The sequence below is a fragment of the Eretmochelys imbricata genome, chromosome 17 (assembly GCF_965152235.1).
Source record: "Eretmochelys imbricata isolate rEreImb1 chromosome 17, rEreImb1.hap1, whole genome shotgun sequence".
NCBI lineage: Eukaryota > Metazoa > Chordata > Testudines > Cheloniidae > Eretmochelys > Eretmochelys imbricata.
In genome coordinates, this window is record NC_135588.1 from 19257312 (window position 1) to 19275208 (window position 17897).

At 48.9% G+C, this 17897-nt stretch overlaps 1 protein-coding gene across 6 annotated transcripts in view; it reads right to left on the reverse strand.

Moving 5' to 3' along the window:
- DTX2 (deltex E3 ubiquitin ligase 2) overlaps positions 1–17897 on the reverse strand; it is a 61415-nt gene that overhangs the window by 39744 nt on the left and 3774 nt on the right. For all 6 annotated transcript variants that reach the window (XM_077836981.1, XM_077836980.1, XM_077836979.1 and 3 more), the window contains exons 3-4: positions 10493–10882; positions 4947–5541 (exon numbers count right to left, since the gene is read on the reverse strand). In XM_077836981.1, the coding sequence (XP_077693107.1) occupies positions 4947–5541; positions 10493–10799 (902 nt within the window). In that variant the 5' untranslated portion in view covers positions 10800–10882. The remainder of the gene's footprint in view (positions 1–4946; positions 5542–10492; positions 10883–17897) is intronic.

Below are 17897 nucleotides of genomic sequence, written 5' to 3' on the forward strand. Positions count from 1 at the left end.
ATATATCTTCAAGCATTTTACAGAGGAAGGTCAACATTATCCTCATCTGGAAAATGAGGAAACCGAGGCACAGTGTGGTGAGGTGACTTCCCAAGGCCACACAGAAACTCAATGGCAGAACTGGGAAAAGACCCAAAGTCTCTTGACTTCCAACCCAGTTCCTAAGGAGTTCTTTGCATTTTCCTGGGGGCAGGGGAGTTGCAGAGAGAGGAAAGAAAGCAGCCAGAGAGCCAAAGAGAACTCTTTGGAGTCATTGCCTGGGTCCTGGCATTGTGATCCTCAGACCGTGCAGACTGCACCTTTCAAGTATCTGAAACCGACTAATCAGGCAGGCCAAGCAGGTTTCTTCTGTTTTATTGCACAGAAAGCAAGCAGTGCGGAGAGATGGAATGCAACGGTAACAAACTCGCCTGTGAACTGAGGCAGTCCTTGCAGCAAAGCGTACAAACCATGGTCTTTTGTATAACCAACAATTCTATTTTTTACATATAGATAAATGACAATTTGTAAACGGCAAACCTGCAGAGGTTTCTGGACAATGCCCAAAACAGCTGGACAGATAACAGTTTAATTTCTGAAACAGTTTTCAGAAATCGCTGCCTGCCATTATTTTGGGATTGCTATCCAGCCATCCTCTCCACTACTGGGGGAGTGCACATGATACCATACTGTGCTTCCCCGCCTGAGGCCCAGCCAAATGATGCATAGTAGGACTGAGAAAATTCAGCTCTTTAGAAAGCACAGAGAAACGAGAACACTTCCAAGATTCAGCTGGAAATGAGCCCCCTGACTTCCTAATGCTTTCCAATGGGACATGAATTCTCTCAATCTGATTTTGCACCACAAGGTTGCTGAGACAGCAGCTTCCTCTAGGGGCGTTAAGTTTCAGAGTAGCAGCTGGGATAGTCTGTACCGGCAAAAAGAAAAGGGGGACTTGTGGCACCTTAGAGACTAACAAGTTTATTTGAGCATAAGCTTTCGTGAGCTACAGTTCACTTCATCGGATGTGAACTGTAGCTCACGAAAGCTTATGCTCAAATAAACTTGTTAGTCTCTAAGGTGCCACAAGTACTCCTTTTTAGGAGTGTTAATTGCACCTTGGAGACTTTAAAGAAACATTATTTAGTGATCAACTGAGCTCTGCAGTTTGATGCAGTGATCACATTACACTGGAGTTTTCCTTTCAACTCAATTTGATTGTCCATCAGGAATAGCTTTGTGTAGAGAATTAGGGAATCATTCCCACTTTCAATGCTTCCTTATTTGTTCTGTAGCTTGAGAGGATGGGAGACATTATTTGTTGATGGGTGGAGGAGCTGAAGTATCATGAAGCACAAAGGCACCACACAAGCTACATACAAGTGCAACAATAGTTAGGAGATCTGGAGTACCTCTACACTGCAAAAACACACCCCAGCCAGTGAGTCTCAGGGTTTGTCTACACTGCAAAAAAACCCGAACAACCACCCCAGCCCCAAAACAACACACACACCTGGTGGTACAGTCTCAGAGCCTGGATCCACTGACTAGGGATTGCAGAGCTAAGAATAGCATTGTAGATATTCAAGCTTGGACTGGAGCCTGGGCTCGGAGACCCACCCTGCTCACTGGGTTTCAGAGCCTGGGCTCCAACTCCAACCTGCCATTTTTAGCCCAATAGACAACTCCGGCTCCGAGCTGAATCTCGCTACTGCAGGCTTTTATTATTATTATTATTTTAAAGTGTCGATAAACCCCTAGAGTGTATTCCTGACTCTTGTGACTGACTTGCTGTGTGACCCTAGGGAAGGCCCACCTGTGCCTCAGTTTCCCCAATTTGTAAACTGGAATGTATATCTACCTCCCGGACGGGAGGGATTTGCGGTCTCAGCTCTTCTCTGTTTGCAAAACACTTTGAGCGCTTTGAATGAAAGGTGCTTTCCAACTAACAATCCACCTCTTACTGCTGCTACCCTTGTGACTATTTGTAAAGGGAAAGACCCCTATGCAGGCCGGAACGGTTTTGAAGAAAGGAGGACATCCGCTTGTTCCACTTGTGGAACTGAGTCTGGCTGACACTTCTGCTGCTGGGAGGGAGCAAACATGGCATGTGGCACAAAAGGTCCGTGTCACACTACAACCCAGATAGGAAGCAAGCAGAGAACAGGGCTGAGAGGTGCGCATTTGGCAGTTTACAGACATTTATCAGGTCAGGTACACACTGGAGTCTCGTCCCTTCCTTAACAGATAAACAGCAGAGAGAGCACGCTCAGCTTCCTTGCTTTCCTGGGAAACGGGCATGAACACAGCAGCTGAGCCGCTCCCAGAAATGTGACACCATGACACAGAAATGGGGCAGCTGTTAAAGGCAGAACAATGTGAAATGATCGATAAGAACTCCTGCACCCACCTCTGCACCCCGTTACAACACAGTCGCCCCGTCTCCAGCATAGCCGCAACACTCATTGAAACATGCATCTTGTAGCGTAGGCAGGAACCAAACATGTCCCCCACACGGTTCCCTTTGCCAGGCTGTAGCCCCGTTCAGGAGACATAGCTAAGAGCCCACTTTCACCACAAGATGGAAACCTGTCTCACCTGTGTCAGGGAACAGCCAAGTGAGTGGTGGCTGTCGCATGACAGAACTCTGTACAATGGGGAGGACTGCAGCCAAGCAGAATCAAGTGAGGCCAAATCCTTTGAAAGGACACGGAACCAAGTGCAACACTTCTGTTCCACCTAGGCTACTCCCTTGAAAACATTCGGAAGCTGTCCATAAGCCCCCACCAGAGAGTGACCTCAGTGGAAAGGGGAGAAAACAGAAGCCCCAAGCAGCCAGCCTTCACGAGGCGAGCCTCCGATCGTTTTTTCAAAAAGTGACGTTTTTGCTGTGCTTCCAGTCCTACCACGTCAGACAGACGCTGCTCATGGCAAAGGCTAAGATTCTGTCATGATTATTTTTTAGTAAAAGTCACAGAGAGGTCACCGGCAATGACCAAAAATCCACGTGACCTGTTCCTGACTTTTATTAGAAATGACTATGACTCTGCCCTTAGGACGGAAGAATCTTATGCACCGCTACAGACTAGGGACCGAGCGGCTCGGCAGCAGTTCTGCAGAAAAGGACCTAGGGGTTACAGTGGACGAGAAGCTGGATAGGAGTCAACAGCGTGCCCTTGTTGCCAAGAAGACCAATGGCATTTTGGGCTGTATAAGTAGGGGCATAGCCAGGAGATCAAGGGACGTGATCGTTCCCCTCTATTCGACATTGGTGAGGCCTCATCTGGAGTACTGCGTCCAGTTTTGGGCCCCACACTACAAGAAGGATGTGGAAAAATTGGAAAAAGAGTCCTGGAGAGGGCAACAAAAACGATTAGGGGACTGGAACACATGATTTATGAGAAGAGGCTGAGGGAACTGGGATTGCTTAGTCTGTGGAAGAGAAGAATAAGCGGGGATTCGATAGCTGCTTTCAATTACCTGAAAGGGGGTTCCAAAGAGGATGGATCTAGACTGTTCTCAGTGGTAGCTGATGACAGAACAAGGAGCAATGGTCTCAAGTTGCAGCGGGGGAGGTCTAGGTTGGATATTAGGAAAAACTTTTTCACAAGGAGCGTGGTGAAACACTGGAATGCGTTACCTAGGGAGGTGGTGGAATCTCCACCCTTAGAGGTTTTTAAGGTCAGGCTTGACAAAGCCCTGGCTGGGATGATTTAGTTGGGGATTAGTCCTGCTTTGAGCAGGGGGTTGGACTAGATGACCTCTTGAGGTCCCTTCCAACCCTGATATTCTACGATTCTATGAAAAAGGGAAGTGAGGAGGGCCAAGTACCCATGACCGCTGGGGTTTCTGGGTCCCCCCTGCTGCCGCTGCCAGCTGCGGGGTCTCCCCTGCCGCCCACGGCAGCTAGGAGCGGCAGAGGGCCCCCCTGTTGCAAGCCCCCACCCCACCACCAGTGGTGGCTGGGAGCTGCAGAAAGGGCGCTCCCTGCTGCCTGCATTCATTCGGAGCTGCAGGGTCTCCCCACTACCCGCAGCGGCTGGGAGCTGCGGGGCCCCTGCTAGCTGACACCTCCAGCCATGCTGCCCGGGGCTGAAGTGGAAAATGTCACAGAGGTCTCGAAGTCATGGATTCCGTGACCTCCGCGACAAAATCTTAGCCTTACTCAGGCATCAGAGCACATGGAGAACAAACTGCGTCTCTGATTATCCAGGCAGACCTCAGCATTTAACCTTATGAAGCTGGAAGCTCTGTCGAATATAATGGGTCAAATTCGTCAGCAGCATCACTCCCCGAACCTCAGATACACCAGAGATTAATCTGGCTCAGTGCCTTCAAAGGTGAGCAGCACAAGAAAAATATCATTGGATTTATCCTTTTCTCATTTTTTTTTTTTTTTTTAAATTCTTTGTGCTGATTAAAAAGTCTGGGAAGGACTTTTGGTTCATAAAAACTACACTTAGAGCTATCAAGGAGGGACTTTCCTGGATGACTTACTGGCGGTCTCAGACGCGTGTCATGAGCACTCTTGGCCCTTCGGTGAAGGGACGGGGTTCTGAACACGACTCTTTTACAGCTGGCTGTTTTCAGGGGGCTTTCGTGTTAACTCAGTTTTAAACTGCCTGAATAAAACCCTGTCCCTTCCATTCACCACCTCTCCCTTCCTGGAACGTGCCACATCAGAATCCTACCAAGTTCTCCAAGGGCCCATAGAGACTTCTAGAGAAGATCTGGCCTGGATTTCTGATGTGAAAAAACAGAAGGGAAGGAGAATGCAGTAGCCTCCTTCCAGGCCATCTTTATCCATCACAAAGCTGCCAGACAGGGCACAAACTCCAGTTTTTTCTTTTCTTTATCACATCCAACCATGGTTATATGGGTCTGGATTCAAATGCCCGCTACATGGCAAATTCTAGCAGGTTAGACTATGCTCTCTCAAAGGCCCTAAACACAATCAGTTTCTGTACCTGACTCCATTAGACGCTGACAGTCCTGGGCTTGGGCCTCCGGCTCCCACGGACTGAGGCAGCGCCCATGCACTCTGTGTATTGAGTCTCGGCGTTGACCTGGCTCCAGACAAGGTCGGTTTGTTATAGGGCACAAAGCCAAGCCCAGAAGAGCTTAGTGCAGCTGTCCGACTGGAAACCTGCGGCACAGCCGATGAACTGGGGAGGTTTATCATGGAGTGCCGATAGCGCGTGGTGACAGGGCCAGTTCCACTATTCAACAAGCACTGTTGACAAGAACAAGCCACTGCCATGTGAAGGGGCCCCAAGGCCGGGGTCACTGGATACGGGGTGTCCATGCGCCTCTGAATACCTCGTCGGAACCTGGAGGTCTTGTTGGTCTGGACCAGCGATACAAAATCAATGTCGTAGTTGTAGCCCAAGGAGCTCAGGTCTACATGCTGAAGGCCATGCGTGAAGGCTTGCTCCAGGAACACACAGATCTTCATCTCGTATGGAGACCACCCACCTTCGTCATTCTGCCACTCCCACACGATGCCCTGCCCGGCCGCAGAGTCTTGAGCGAAGAGGTGTCTGCGGACGGATCGCATGGTTCCTGGTTCAAGAGAAACAGACACTGGACATCAGTCAAAGCCACAAAAAACATAGCAACACTGTAACTATGGAGAAGTGGCACCCTGGGGCAAGATTTCTGAAAGTGCTTATGGGAGTCAAGAACTCAACTCTCTTTGACTTCCCATGGGAATTTGGCATCCACTTCCTTAGGGCACTGTAGGAAATCAGAAGCAAAAGGGACAGTGGAACGTTTCTGAAGTGACCACCAAAGGGCCAACCACCCAGGTCTGGTGGCTTAGTAGATGTGGGTCTTTCAGAGATTGAACAATCCTAGAAGATGCTTTGAAATGGCCACTTTGCCAGGTACCGCACCCACACATACACACGTGTGTGCAACAGTCCGAAGGAAAGGCAGAGGCAAACCTGGGAAAGCAGTCTGGGAAGTCTAGAGAGAGCAGCTGTTCATACAGAGGGAAGGGGAACAAAACCACAGTGGAGTTGCTGGTTCAAGGGTTATTCTAGACCAGCGGGAGCTAAAGCCTGCTCACATATCAAAGGCTCTGCTTCCCAGCCGCAAAGTGACCTGAGAAGCACATTTCCCCTGGTTGTTTTTATTAAAACCTGCTCAAGGAGGATAGAAACCAACCAATAAAAGGGGAAATTAAAAGTCAGCAAAAAAGGCTTCCCCCAGCAGGGACTGAACCAGCCCAGGGGCCCTCAGAGTGCTGCTCCTCCATGGTGCTAGTGTCTTTGGGGACGCACGCGTAAGGGGGGGAAACAGGGAGGCATGAGCAAACCTTCACATTCACAGAGGAAGGCTTTTCAGCAGCTACAGAGCTTGTACAGGGAGAAGCACCAGGGGAAAACGTTCAAAAGCACCGAAGTGGCTCACAAGCCTAAGTGACTCAGGCACGTCAGAGCCTCGGTCCCAATGACTTTCAATGCCTCCTAAGTGCCTATGTCACTTAGGCTCCTCAGTCCCGTTTTCCCAAGTCATTTAGATGAATTTTAAACATTTTAGTCTCATGGGAACTCCCCTAAAGTCAGCCTCTTTCTACATTGCTCCTGGGTGTCTGTAGGTTTGGTTTGGATTCCGGTATAATGCGTTTGGCTAATCATATTTTGCTCTCTTTGGGACCAGTGTTGGGCTGTAGGGATCTGACTTGCAGGTGTCTGACTTCAAGACCCTTTGCAGAGGTGCAGAGCTGTTCTAGTGACTCACTCTGGCAACCAGATAAGGAGGGTGTCATTAACTCCAACGCATAATAGGTTGAGAATTTCTTCAAGGTAAAAGAGCCAGAAGGAAGGGACAGGCGGGTCAGGGAACATCCCAAGGAACAGATGGCTCAAGTGAAGGCTTAGGTTTGTAAGTGCAGTCCTGCCTCAGGGTTTCATTACATAAGTTAAAAATAAAGGAAGTGATTATGGAGCATAATCTATTGCGAGTGCTGCAGGGAGAGCGGGGTGGGGACCTCCCTGACTTACAAGAACCTGTCATCCATGGATGCCCAGATGCTCTGCAAACCTTAAGCCTCATGACCCTGTGAGGTACCCACGTTATGATGGGGAAACTAAGGCATGGTGTCAAAGTGACTTGCCCAAGGCGAGTCAATGACTGGACTAGACAGGAAAAGAATCCAGGAGTCCTCACTCGACCACTGGACAACACTGCCCCTCACGTACCCCATTACATGTGTCCATATGAAAAAAAGAGTTTCGTGATTACTTTAAAGCACTATCTCCAAGTAATAGGACCTCAGTATCTCACATGACGGCTGTTTTGTGGTCCTCTAGCGTATTACGGAAATTGATTCTGTGGCCCTGGGGGCTTAGGAAGTTACAGATCACTGCTTCAGAGGTTAGCTCAGCAAGTGACCTACTCCGTACAAGAGCACTGACTGCTCTCGGTTTACTTTGCTGTACCGATGGAATATTGACCCTTTAACTAGCAAGCACCATGACAAGAGACAACATGTGACCAACGCTACTTAAGAGCTAGAATACTGAAAGGAAAGGCGCTCTAGTTACTTCCCCAGGGCCCTTGTAGCTCAAACATCAGGCTTGGAAATCCTAGTGGGTCAGATTCTCAGTCGGAGTAAATCAGTGTAACGTGGACATCAAGAGAGCTAGGCTGACATCCACCAGCTGAGGAGCTGGCTCTGGGATGGGAAATCAGAGCACGTGCCCAAAAGCAAGTTCTAGGAACTGCTCCCCACCTGGCTGCTCCCTGAAAACGAAGTGAAGGAGGGGGATGTTCTCTTACAGCACCCCTGGATGCACAGCGAGACACATAGGAGAAGGAATTTGTTGGGGGGAGCAATGGGGATGAGATCGCAGCCTTGAGAGGCAGAGCAAACCTCACCCCTGGGAGCTAACGCAGCCCCCCAGAGAGTCTGTACCATGGGCGCTGTGGGAAAACGAAGGTGGGAGACCGATGCTCAGCTGGGGGCTAGCGTTCAAAGCCAGCAGTGACATCCTACGTCCTAGCAGACTGCAGGATAAATGCAGCACAAGGGCTTTCAGCGCATGGAACTGCAGCACCCGCTAGCCCCCAGCTGTGGGAAGAGGTGGCTTTTGGGTCTCAACACACAGTGTGAGGTGGTACCGCTCTGGGATACCCGGGGGCAGGGCATTGGCTGTTCTTATCTTGGCCACACAGACAGGGTAGCTTTAGGACAGTTCCTGAAGCCGCCTGATATTTACTTCTGGCTACACTGCGCAGACCAGCAGCTGAGGCTCGTTCCTAATCCAGCGCTTGAGAGCCGCCTTTGCAGCTGTCGCTCCCTTTCTATGGGGATGTTAAACCTGTTAACACTGGCTTCCTGTTATTCTTCCCAGCTTCCTTTGAAGAGCCTGCTTGTCTGTTGAATAGCAGCGGGGAGAATGCAATGGGCTCTTTTTCGTTCTGTTTAACGATTTTCATAGGAACGTTTCCTGCGGAGTTTATTTTACCTCTAGCACATTACAAAGGTCAGCTGGCTGATCATTTACACAACGTTCATGTCTAAAGGCGGGGAGCCTTGCTCAAAGCCGGGGAGCTTTGAACATAACTGCCCCACCAGAAGCTGGGGCGGGGGGGGAGATAGTGGGAACAAGAGCGTTTTAAAGGATCATACTGAAATGCAAACTGAACAGGTAGCTTCATGGCGTGAGCAACGAATCTGCGGTCCCTGCAGCCACAGATCCAAATCCCAGCCAGGCCATCTCGGCCCATCCTCCCTTCAAGATCCATTTACTGAGCCCCATGCATTCACGGGGAGGGGACTTTCAGACAAGATCCTCAAACTTGAGTCAGCAGCCCCGACATTAAAGATTCTGTTATAGTTTCATAAGAGCAGCGGTTTGACCCCCAGGGTCCTTTGCCAAAACGTTCATTCCACCTCCCTCCACCCCAGAGCTGGCTGCATTTCAGCAGTCCCTGCATGAATACAATCTGTGAAGCGCTGTGGAATCTTTTCCAGTGAAAGGGACTAGAGAGAAGCAAGATAATATAGAGCGTCGGTAGTTGCTTTCAGAGAGATTGCCCCTCTCCTGTGGGAGGATAATCCATTCACAGTTTGGCCATTAGGAGAGAATGGTGCTCCCTAGGTGGTCCTACACCCCAGCTGCTCACAAGATTCCACCTACACTAAGAACCAGATCCACTGCTGAGTGCTGAGACCATTTTAACTCATCACGTAGCTGGGACAAAGCCCATCACTGTTACTGATTCAATCATGCTGCTGTAGCTGTGTCAGAAAAGGGACCCTTTCTGAAAATAAATGGAGGCCTAGAGAGAGGGGACCATTGGCTACTGGGGAGAGCAAGGCCTGAGAGTTAGGACTCCTGCGTTCTATGCACAGCTTGGTCACTGAGCATTATGGAAAGAGGCAGTCCTGGTGCCTGCTTGGTGATCTCCACAGCAGTTTTCAGAGCATTATGAGCCCCAACCAAACAAGGCTGCTGGGTGCCTAAAGAATATTCAGAGCTACTGGGGCTGCGCCAGTGACAGACACTCTCAAACACATACATCTTGCTGATGAAGTCTCTCACTTGGGACACCTTCCTAGCCAGGTTTCAAAGCTCCAGGTACTTTCCAGAGCGGTGCCCAGCTCAGCTGTGTGCTACTTACCCTAACATTAGAGCAAGAAAGTAGGAATATGAGCAGGGAACATGTCCATCCTTGCTTATAGGCCTGTCATTTAGGATTCATCTTATCGCCCCTCACGCTCTGCGAACCCAACTGATTTACTATATTCAAGAAACCTGAACATTTCTGCCCTTCTCTAAGGCCCTCAGAGTGAACCAAGCCTTGCCACTTCTCGGGAGGCAGGACTTAGCTCCATTTTTACAGATGGGTAAACTGAGGCACGGATAGGCTTGTGCTTTCAGAAGTGGGGACTAATGTTGGGTGTCCACTTTGACACACCCAGGCCTGATTTTCCAGAGGTGATGAGCGCACAAAAACCCCATCGAAGTTATAGGTGCTCACTACTTCCAGGGGAAAAGAAAGTCAGCCCCTAGGCACTAAAGGTGATCATCCAGATGTAATGGACACTAAACTGTTGGCCTGAGAGACCTCCTTGGGTTGTGCAGTGAGTCAGGAGCAAAGGCGGGAACAGAACCCAGATTTCCCAGCAACTAATCCTGTACTTTACCCTCAAAAGCCAACCTCCCTCCTCCCTGGAACAAAGGGGAAAAAAAAGTGGGAAAGGAAAGTCAATCTGAAGGGGCAGTGTTCTAGCACTGCCCTACGTCATTCTGTGGGGATTGCAGGCATTAGCTCAGCAGCGTTCACAGGGCACCAGGCCAAGCCAGAGCAGCTGGTGCTGCAGCCGGGGAGGAGTGGGACAAGGGAATCAAACAGGAGTGTTTTAATCACAAAAAGGCCTTTTTATGCAACTTCCCTGAAGGGATGTGCGGGGGGGTGGAAGAAGGCATACGGTTCTCAGGCCGCAATCTTGCAAAGCATTTAAGCACATGTAAAATTAGCCAGGAAAGAGGTTTCTTACCTGTGTCCTGTCGGAACTGCACCAGGCTTGGTATGTCGATGACATAAGGGGCGAGCATGGCGTCTGCCTGCCCCAGCGGGATACTGCTGCTGGCCAGCCCCGGTCCTGATCGTCTCCCCTTCTGTGCAGGGGCCTGGAGAGCCTGTTCAATAAAGCTGCATACGCTCCCTCTGTATGGCCTCCACCTGCCAAACTCGTCCTGCCATTCCCATACTGCCACTGCGGGCAGGGCCACATGCCCTGGCACGGAATTGGGGAGCCCAGGTGGCCCAGCAGAACCGCTTCCGGCACCCAGCGCGGCTGCCATTTTCCAAGGTCTGAAAGTGAGCTGAGCCAGAGCACGTTGTCCACCCACCTTCAAACCATCCCCTTCAAGGGCGTACGTCAGGCCTGCAAAGAGAGAGAGACACAAGACATACAGAGTTAAGAATGACGACCCTGAGCTGACAGCAGGCAATCCAGCAGGTAGGCGGCAAAGTCTACAAACCCGGGGGGAGGAAGCATATGCATTTCTCCATGAAAGACAATTGGGAGGTGAACTCGCTGAACACTTCAAGCATGCAACTCAGAAGCGAATCAATGTCAAACCCAGCAGGTTAAATGTAGTTTGGGGTCCTACCCAGGCCTGAATCCTGCTGCCAACGTTGGGGGGGTTACAATCAAACGGACAGCGTAAGCTTTTGGGGGCAAAGACTCTCAGTGTTAGACCCCCAAGCACATGATGTCAGCACTGACAAGTAGGCCAACATGGGGCATTACAGGAACCCAGGATTTCCAGTGTTATTCATTATGGGTATTGCAATAGATCTAGAGGCCCTGATCTGGGATCAGGCCCACATTAGCCAGGCTCTGTACGCACACAACCAAAAACCAATCGCTACCCTTCCCCCAATGCCGCAGTCAAAGGGTTAATCTGTGTATCACACGGTCTGCTAACAGCCTTCTAAAATGCCATGGGCCCTGGAGAGCTCAAGAGCAGGGCACAACTTAACCAACAGAGCAGCCATCAGTCGGCTGGAAGGTTTTGTCCATCACAATCAGAAGCAGGAGTCTGGGGAGATGCAGGTAGCAACGGACCCTCCACTGCTGTACGGGGCCCTTTGGCATCTAGGGCAGCCAGGCTCCTGTGGGCGCAGCACCCACCCCTCGGGGGCGGCTCCTGTGGTTGGTTATTTCCAACTCATCCATATGGAATAAAGCAGAGACACCCAGATGGCTGCGTTCTCAAGAGGAGAGCGATGCATTTTAAAGAAAACTATAGCGAATGAGTCATCCTGTGCAGTTCTACCCAACGCCCCCAGGCTTACAAGCCACCAGCAGCAAACGAGACCCCCCACAGATCATTTGATTAACCAAAAAAGAAAAAAAATCGAGACATTTGCTGCTGTCACTTAGCACCCTCACAATTCCCCAGGAGTGGTTATTTTACAGCTTGGAATTACAAGTCACTTCAACAAACCCCAGGTGCAAAATCTCAACACCTGCCTCGTGCGTTATTTTTACGTTGGATTTCACACACTGCTGCTCAGCATTGCTGAGCTCAGCTTGGATCATCTCAGTTCAGAGCTCTGCTGTGGAGTTTTCTATCCCATCTGGTGCCAATGTTTGCAAGCAGGGGGTACTCTGCGCCCCACTGGGAAAGGGACAGCTGTACATAAAGGGCTCCTGGCCTTTCCAAATATATACAGTGGCCTGGATAACTATCAGCAAAGCAGGCCATCAGGGGGAGGCGCGCTCTGTTTTGGAGGGGTCACACAATTGGCTTGTGCTCCTGTTAAAATATAGCAGCAGCAGAAGGAAAAAAAAAAAGATCACAGCAGATATACATCTATTAACGCTTTCCCCTTACGTGGTAGCTTTCCCCCAAAGCACTACAGCCTCAAAACCCAGATGGGGGTAGACATCCTCCTTACATACTGGCCAACGAAATCCTGGGTCATGATTGGCTGAAAAGAGTCACATAACAAAAGGTCTACTGTCTACCTCCTTGGGGGTCAACAATGCTTAGCTAACTCGAGGAGCTGCAGCTGCCAATCAGCACTAAATATGCAAACCAGGACATCCTGATTGGCTGCAAGTGAGTTCCGTGTAAATGAAAATTCACTGCCCAGTAGGTAACTGATACTATTTCCTGGATCAGAAAACTGACACTCTAAAGGGGCGAGGGCTTCCCAGTTTATGCATCTAAATGGAATTCTAGACTACAGCTGTTTGCAAGGATTGTGAAACAACAAACGCAAGTTCCATGTCTTGGGCAAAGCACTTTGGCAACTTGAAGTTAAGGCTGTATGTTTCTATTCGTTATTGAAGGTTATCGGGGTAGGTGATACCTAAGAGAAAAATGTTGTTTGATTTTTGTTTTCATTAAATAAAACTTCCAACCTCATCTCAATCCATCACTCCCCTCCCGCGCCAAACAGTGACACACACATTTTAAAAGCCTGGAAATCCAAAGTTAAGGTCACCCAAACCCTGAACAAAAAACTCGCATGAATTGGCCCTGTCAACACTGGCTCTCCACTTGTGAGATAACTCCCTTCTCTTCACGTGTCATTATATAATGCCTGCATCTGTAATTTTCACTCCATGCATCTGAAGAAGTGTGGTTTTTTACCCACGAAAGCTTATGCCCAAATAAATCTGTTAATCTTTAAGGTGCCACTGGACTCCTCGTTTTGTATGTGGATACAGACAAACACAGCTACCCCCTGATACTTGACACCCCGAACTGCGATCCTCACCCCTTGCATATCTACCGTTATTGCGTGTAAGATGGAAACAGTTTGAGGTACATTGTGATAAGGACTTAACAAACTTCTCAGTCTGGTTGCTGATCTCTCATATCTAACATCCACTGCATTTGCATCACTTACCTGTAGAGTCTAGGAACAGTGAAGAATATGGCTGTGGTCCTGTACCAGCATATCTACCCCAGATCTCCCATGACCCCACGTGTCTACTGTGTCAGCTACTAAATTCAGTGGTCCAGCTCTTCAGAGATCTGCAGGCCCAGATGTAGTAGCTACATGTCAGTGCTAAATCTCACAGCAGAACAACTTTGCTTTTAGTTTTAAAAAATATCTTCTCCCCTGTTGTTAACAGCACTTTAGATTGTAAGTTTCTAGTTTATTTTTCACCATTTATGCTACTTGATTATTAACTTGGGCTCCCATCCAGCAATCAGACCTGCACGGGTGGATCTCTGCCCCTGGGGCAGAGCCTCATGTAAGGATCCACCCACCTGGATTTGACTGCAGGACTCGGGACTCTGACAACAAAAGTAGTTTGGAAAGTTTTTGTTTCTTTCTCCTTCACAGTCACTTCCTGCTTCTCAAGCCCTAGCAGAGAGCAGCAGAGCTGGGTTCACGGCACTACCAGGCAACGTTCAAGCCAAAAGTCTGTTTCCACTGAAATTTAAAACAGAAGTTGGAGGGGGGGGAAAAAAAACCCCAACAACTATTCAGTTGTGTAAAAGCCTTTTTAAATACATAAAAATCTGAACTTTGGCTCTACAATCCAGCTGACAATGTCGCTTTAAAATTTCTGGATTGAACTCATCGGTGCTAATAAAAACTCAATGACAATGTAGCCTGCCTCACAAGTGGAAAAGAAAAGGCCAGGGAGCCTTAGATCTGTGCTGTGGATGTAGGCAGTTTTCTAGGGCTGACAGAGTGGGATTCTTTTCAAGCACAGGGCTTTTCAGCATACTATTTGAACAGGACAATGCCCAGAAAAGATTTGCAAGGATCACTGACACCACACTTAGGAAACGCGAGGTCCGCAAACAAGCGACTACATATCGCGGTGAATGGATTATATTTGAATTAAAAGATTCCTAGGCGTGCAGGCTACACTAAGCCAGGGGTCTCCAACTGGCTGACGACTCAGCATCAGGAGGGCGCGTTTGTTACAGGATTGCAGGCAGCCCATACCCTGTGCAATTCGGAAACCCCAAAGGGAAGATCAAACTAACAGCCCCGCTGCGCCGCGTGGTGCTTGCCAAGCCCCACAGCGAATCAAATGAAATTTTAGTTTCGTTCCCCTGTGAATTTACAGGAGCAACAGAGGCACTACCATGACCATCATCCATTGTTCCGGTCTCTCTGTGGGTGTCACTGGAGATACCTGGAAAGAAACACGAGTCTCACAGCTATAGAGAAATCTCAGGTACCTGCGCTGTTCCTGGGCACTGTAGGCCAAATCCGGCCCAGCCTGATCCCACCTGGAGCAGCCAGGTGAAATTTACTAGGATCATATCAGTTTTATTCATAGAGTTTAAGGCCAGAATTCTGATCACCAGGTCTGACCTCCTGCATAACACAGGCCAGGGACCCCCACCCAGTGATTTTTGCATCAAACCCTTAACTTCTCTGTGGGCTACAGTATATCTTGCAGAAGGGTATCCAACCCTGACTCTGGGGTTCAGGGAATGGTATGGCCTGTACCCCAAACTTGACCTGGGATTCATGGGAGAGTAATGACCATAGGTCTGGCCTAGGAATCAGGAGACCTGGGTTCTGTTCCCAGCTCTGACACTGACCTCCAGTGTGAGCTTGACCAACTCATTACCGCACTGTGCCTCTGTTTCCCATCCCACCCTTTGTCTGTTTAGACTATAAGTTCCTTATTGTTTCTGTCCAGTGCCTAGCACAACAGACAAATAGAACCAGGAGTGGAACTATGCCAGGTAACAGGCTCCAGTACCCATTACAATGGAGGAATCAAAATAGGTGGCTGCCCTCTTTGCTCTGGCAGCTGGATTCTAACATGCTCTAAGAAGAGTTTGAAGCTCAACTCCCACTGGCAGGTGAGCCACCGTGTCCTTTAAAATCACATCAAATAACACTGTCTTCCACCACGGCACACGCCAGTCCGAAGCTCAGGGAGATACAAGGGGGCTTTAACGAGACACGGCATGCCACAAGTGTGGATGCATCAGAAGAGATGAATATGCATTGCTCACATCCACTTGCATAAATACCACTGGGCATTTACAATCGTCCATCGATAATTCGCTCCCCACAAGGTTCCTTTACAGAGCAGATCTCAGGCTGACAAAATATCAAAGGGCGTTTTCGAGGTAGAAATGCAAACCCACCTGGATACTAGAAAAAGTACTACGAGCAAATGCAGTGTGAACGTAGAGAAGGAAATCAGACAGCCTGATATAAGAGAGAGCTGAACTGTACGCTCGTTCGCCACCCTGTGCAATCCTAGTGCTTTCACAACCATTAAAAAATTAAGATGGCAACCTGATTCAAGGTCATCGGACTAACTTTCCGGCTCCAGAGCCTTTTCACTACCAGAATGAATCGTTAGTATTTACAGCAGAGGCCTCAACCAAGATCAAGAGACTCTAAGGCTACACACATTGCGAGCTGGGGTTTGCGTCCCTTATTCATGTGCCCATTGGGACACTGCACCCCATACTCTTCATAGTGATATAATTGTATGATTATGGCATAATTATGATGCATTTTGTATGAGGTGTCATTGGAAAGGTTACGATTTTGTTGAATATGATTATGTTGTTATTTGTATGCATTATCATTTTGGTATCTGAAGTTATGAATATTGACTATGTATCTGTATTTCACATGCAGTCACACCTGGGTGACACCCACTGGGCAAAGTGCTTCCATTCTAGATAGGGGGCTGTGAAGAGCCTATTCAGGGTAATGGGCCATTAGGAAAAACAATAAGCCTTAGGAGCAGCTTCTCCCCAACCTGGTGAGCCTGTAAGGGAACGTCTCCACTGGCCACGTTAAAGCGCTGCCCTGTGGCTTGGGTAGTCACGGCACAGCGCTGGAAGACAGCTCTCCCAGCACTCTAAAAACCCCCCCACCTCCACGAGGGGCGTAGCTACCAGGGCTGGGAACGCAGCTCCCGGCGCTGGTGCACTGTCTACACTGGCATGTTACAGCGCTGAAACGTGCAGCGCTCGGGGGGGTGTTTTTTCACCAGTGTAGACAAGGCCTAAGAAATGGCTGCTATAACTCAGCAAAGTATGCAAAGGCATGTGATCAGGTCACATGACACGGAACTCCATCTTGGATACCAGTGTTTTTCCAAAAAGAAAAGGAGGACTTGTGGCACCTTAGAGACTAACCAATTTATCTGAGCATGAGCTTTCGTGAGCTACAGCTCACTTCATCGGATGCATACCGTGGAAACTGCAGAAGACATTATATACACACAGAGACCATGAAACAATACCTCCTCCCACCCCACTCTCCTGCTGGTAATAGCTTATCTAAAGTGACCACTCTCCTTACAATGTGTATGATAATCAAGTTGGGCCATTTCCAGCACAAATCCAGGTTTTCTCACCCTCCGCCCCCTCCCACACAAACTCACTCTCCTGCTGGTAATAGTCCATCCAAAGTGACCACTCTCTTCACAATGTGTATGATAATCAAGGTGTTTTTCCACAAACCAAGTTTGGGACATCGGGTTCCTGTCATATGCTAAAGCTACATAAGGCAGGGAGTGACCTCACTGGTTGTTCTTCACTCTCCCACAACTGAAGACCTAAGAGAATCTCCTAAAGAAAAGGACTTGGAACAGGGGTGGGAATCCCAAGATGCAAAGCAAGTGCAGCTTGTGGCTTGACAATCTGCAAGCCTGCTGGTATCGTCAGCCAGGGTGAGAATTTGTTAATTCATATCCTATCTTTCCGGTATTTTAGGCTTAGTTTGCGGTTTTTTTATTGACTAGGTAATCTGCTAGGATCTGTTTGCTAACACTTATAATCACGGAAAATCTATTTTTTTGTAATTAATAAACTTATTTTATGTTTTCATCTAAACCAGTGAATTTGAATAAAGTGCTTGGGAATCTTAGCTCAAGGGGCAGGGGCATTTCCTCTCCACATTGAGGGGGAGGCGAACTGGATAATAAATTCATACTGGTCAGGGTTTTGACCAGGGCAGGATGGTACAGCTCTGGGGTCCTAAGTTGGGAAGCTGGTGGTTATTTTGGCTGTAGCTTCTCCATTGTTGGTTCATGCAGTGGCTGGTCAGCCTGTGTGTAACTGCAGCTGGGTGTGTCCCAATCTGTGTGTTTGCTGGTGGAAGTGTAGGACTGGGAGCGGGTCTGCAGCTTCTCACAGCAGCACAGTGTGAGAGGGAGCCCAGGCTGGTGAGTCAGAGGGCTCAATGGTACCCCAGTTCCAGGTGGCACCCTGGGGGGAACCTGTCACACTCATACTTGCACTGTTCAGTAAGAACTATCACGAGTATTACTAGCTACGTAAGCACAGAGAGCAGCAGCGGAGCCAAAGCTGAGTACACACTCATGGGTTTCAGTGTGCGTACATGAGCAGGGGAATCACGCCCCTAGCTCATAGTGGAGACGTACTTAATACAGAGCACTCCCCTCAGATCATACCAGTCCAGAGATCAGC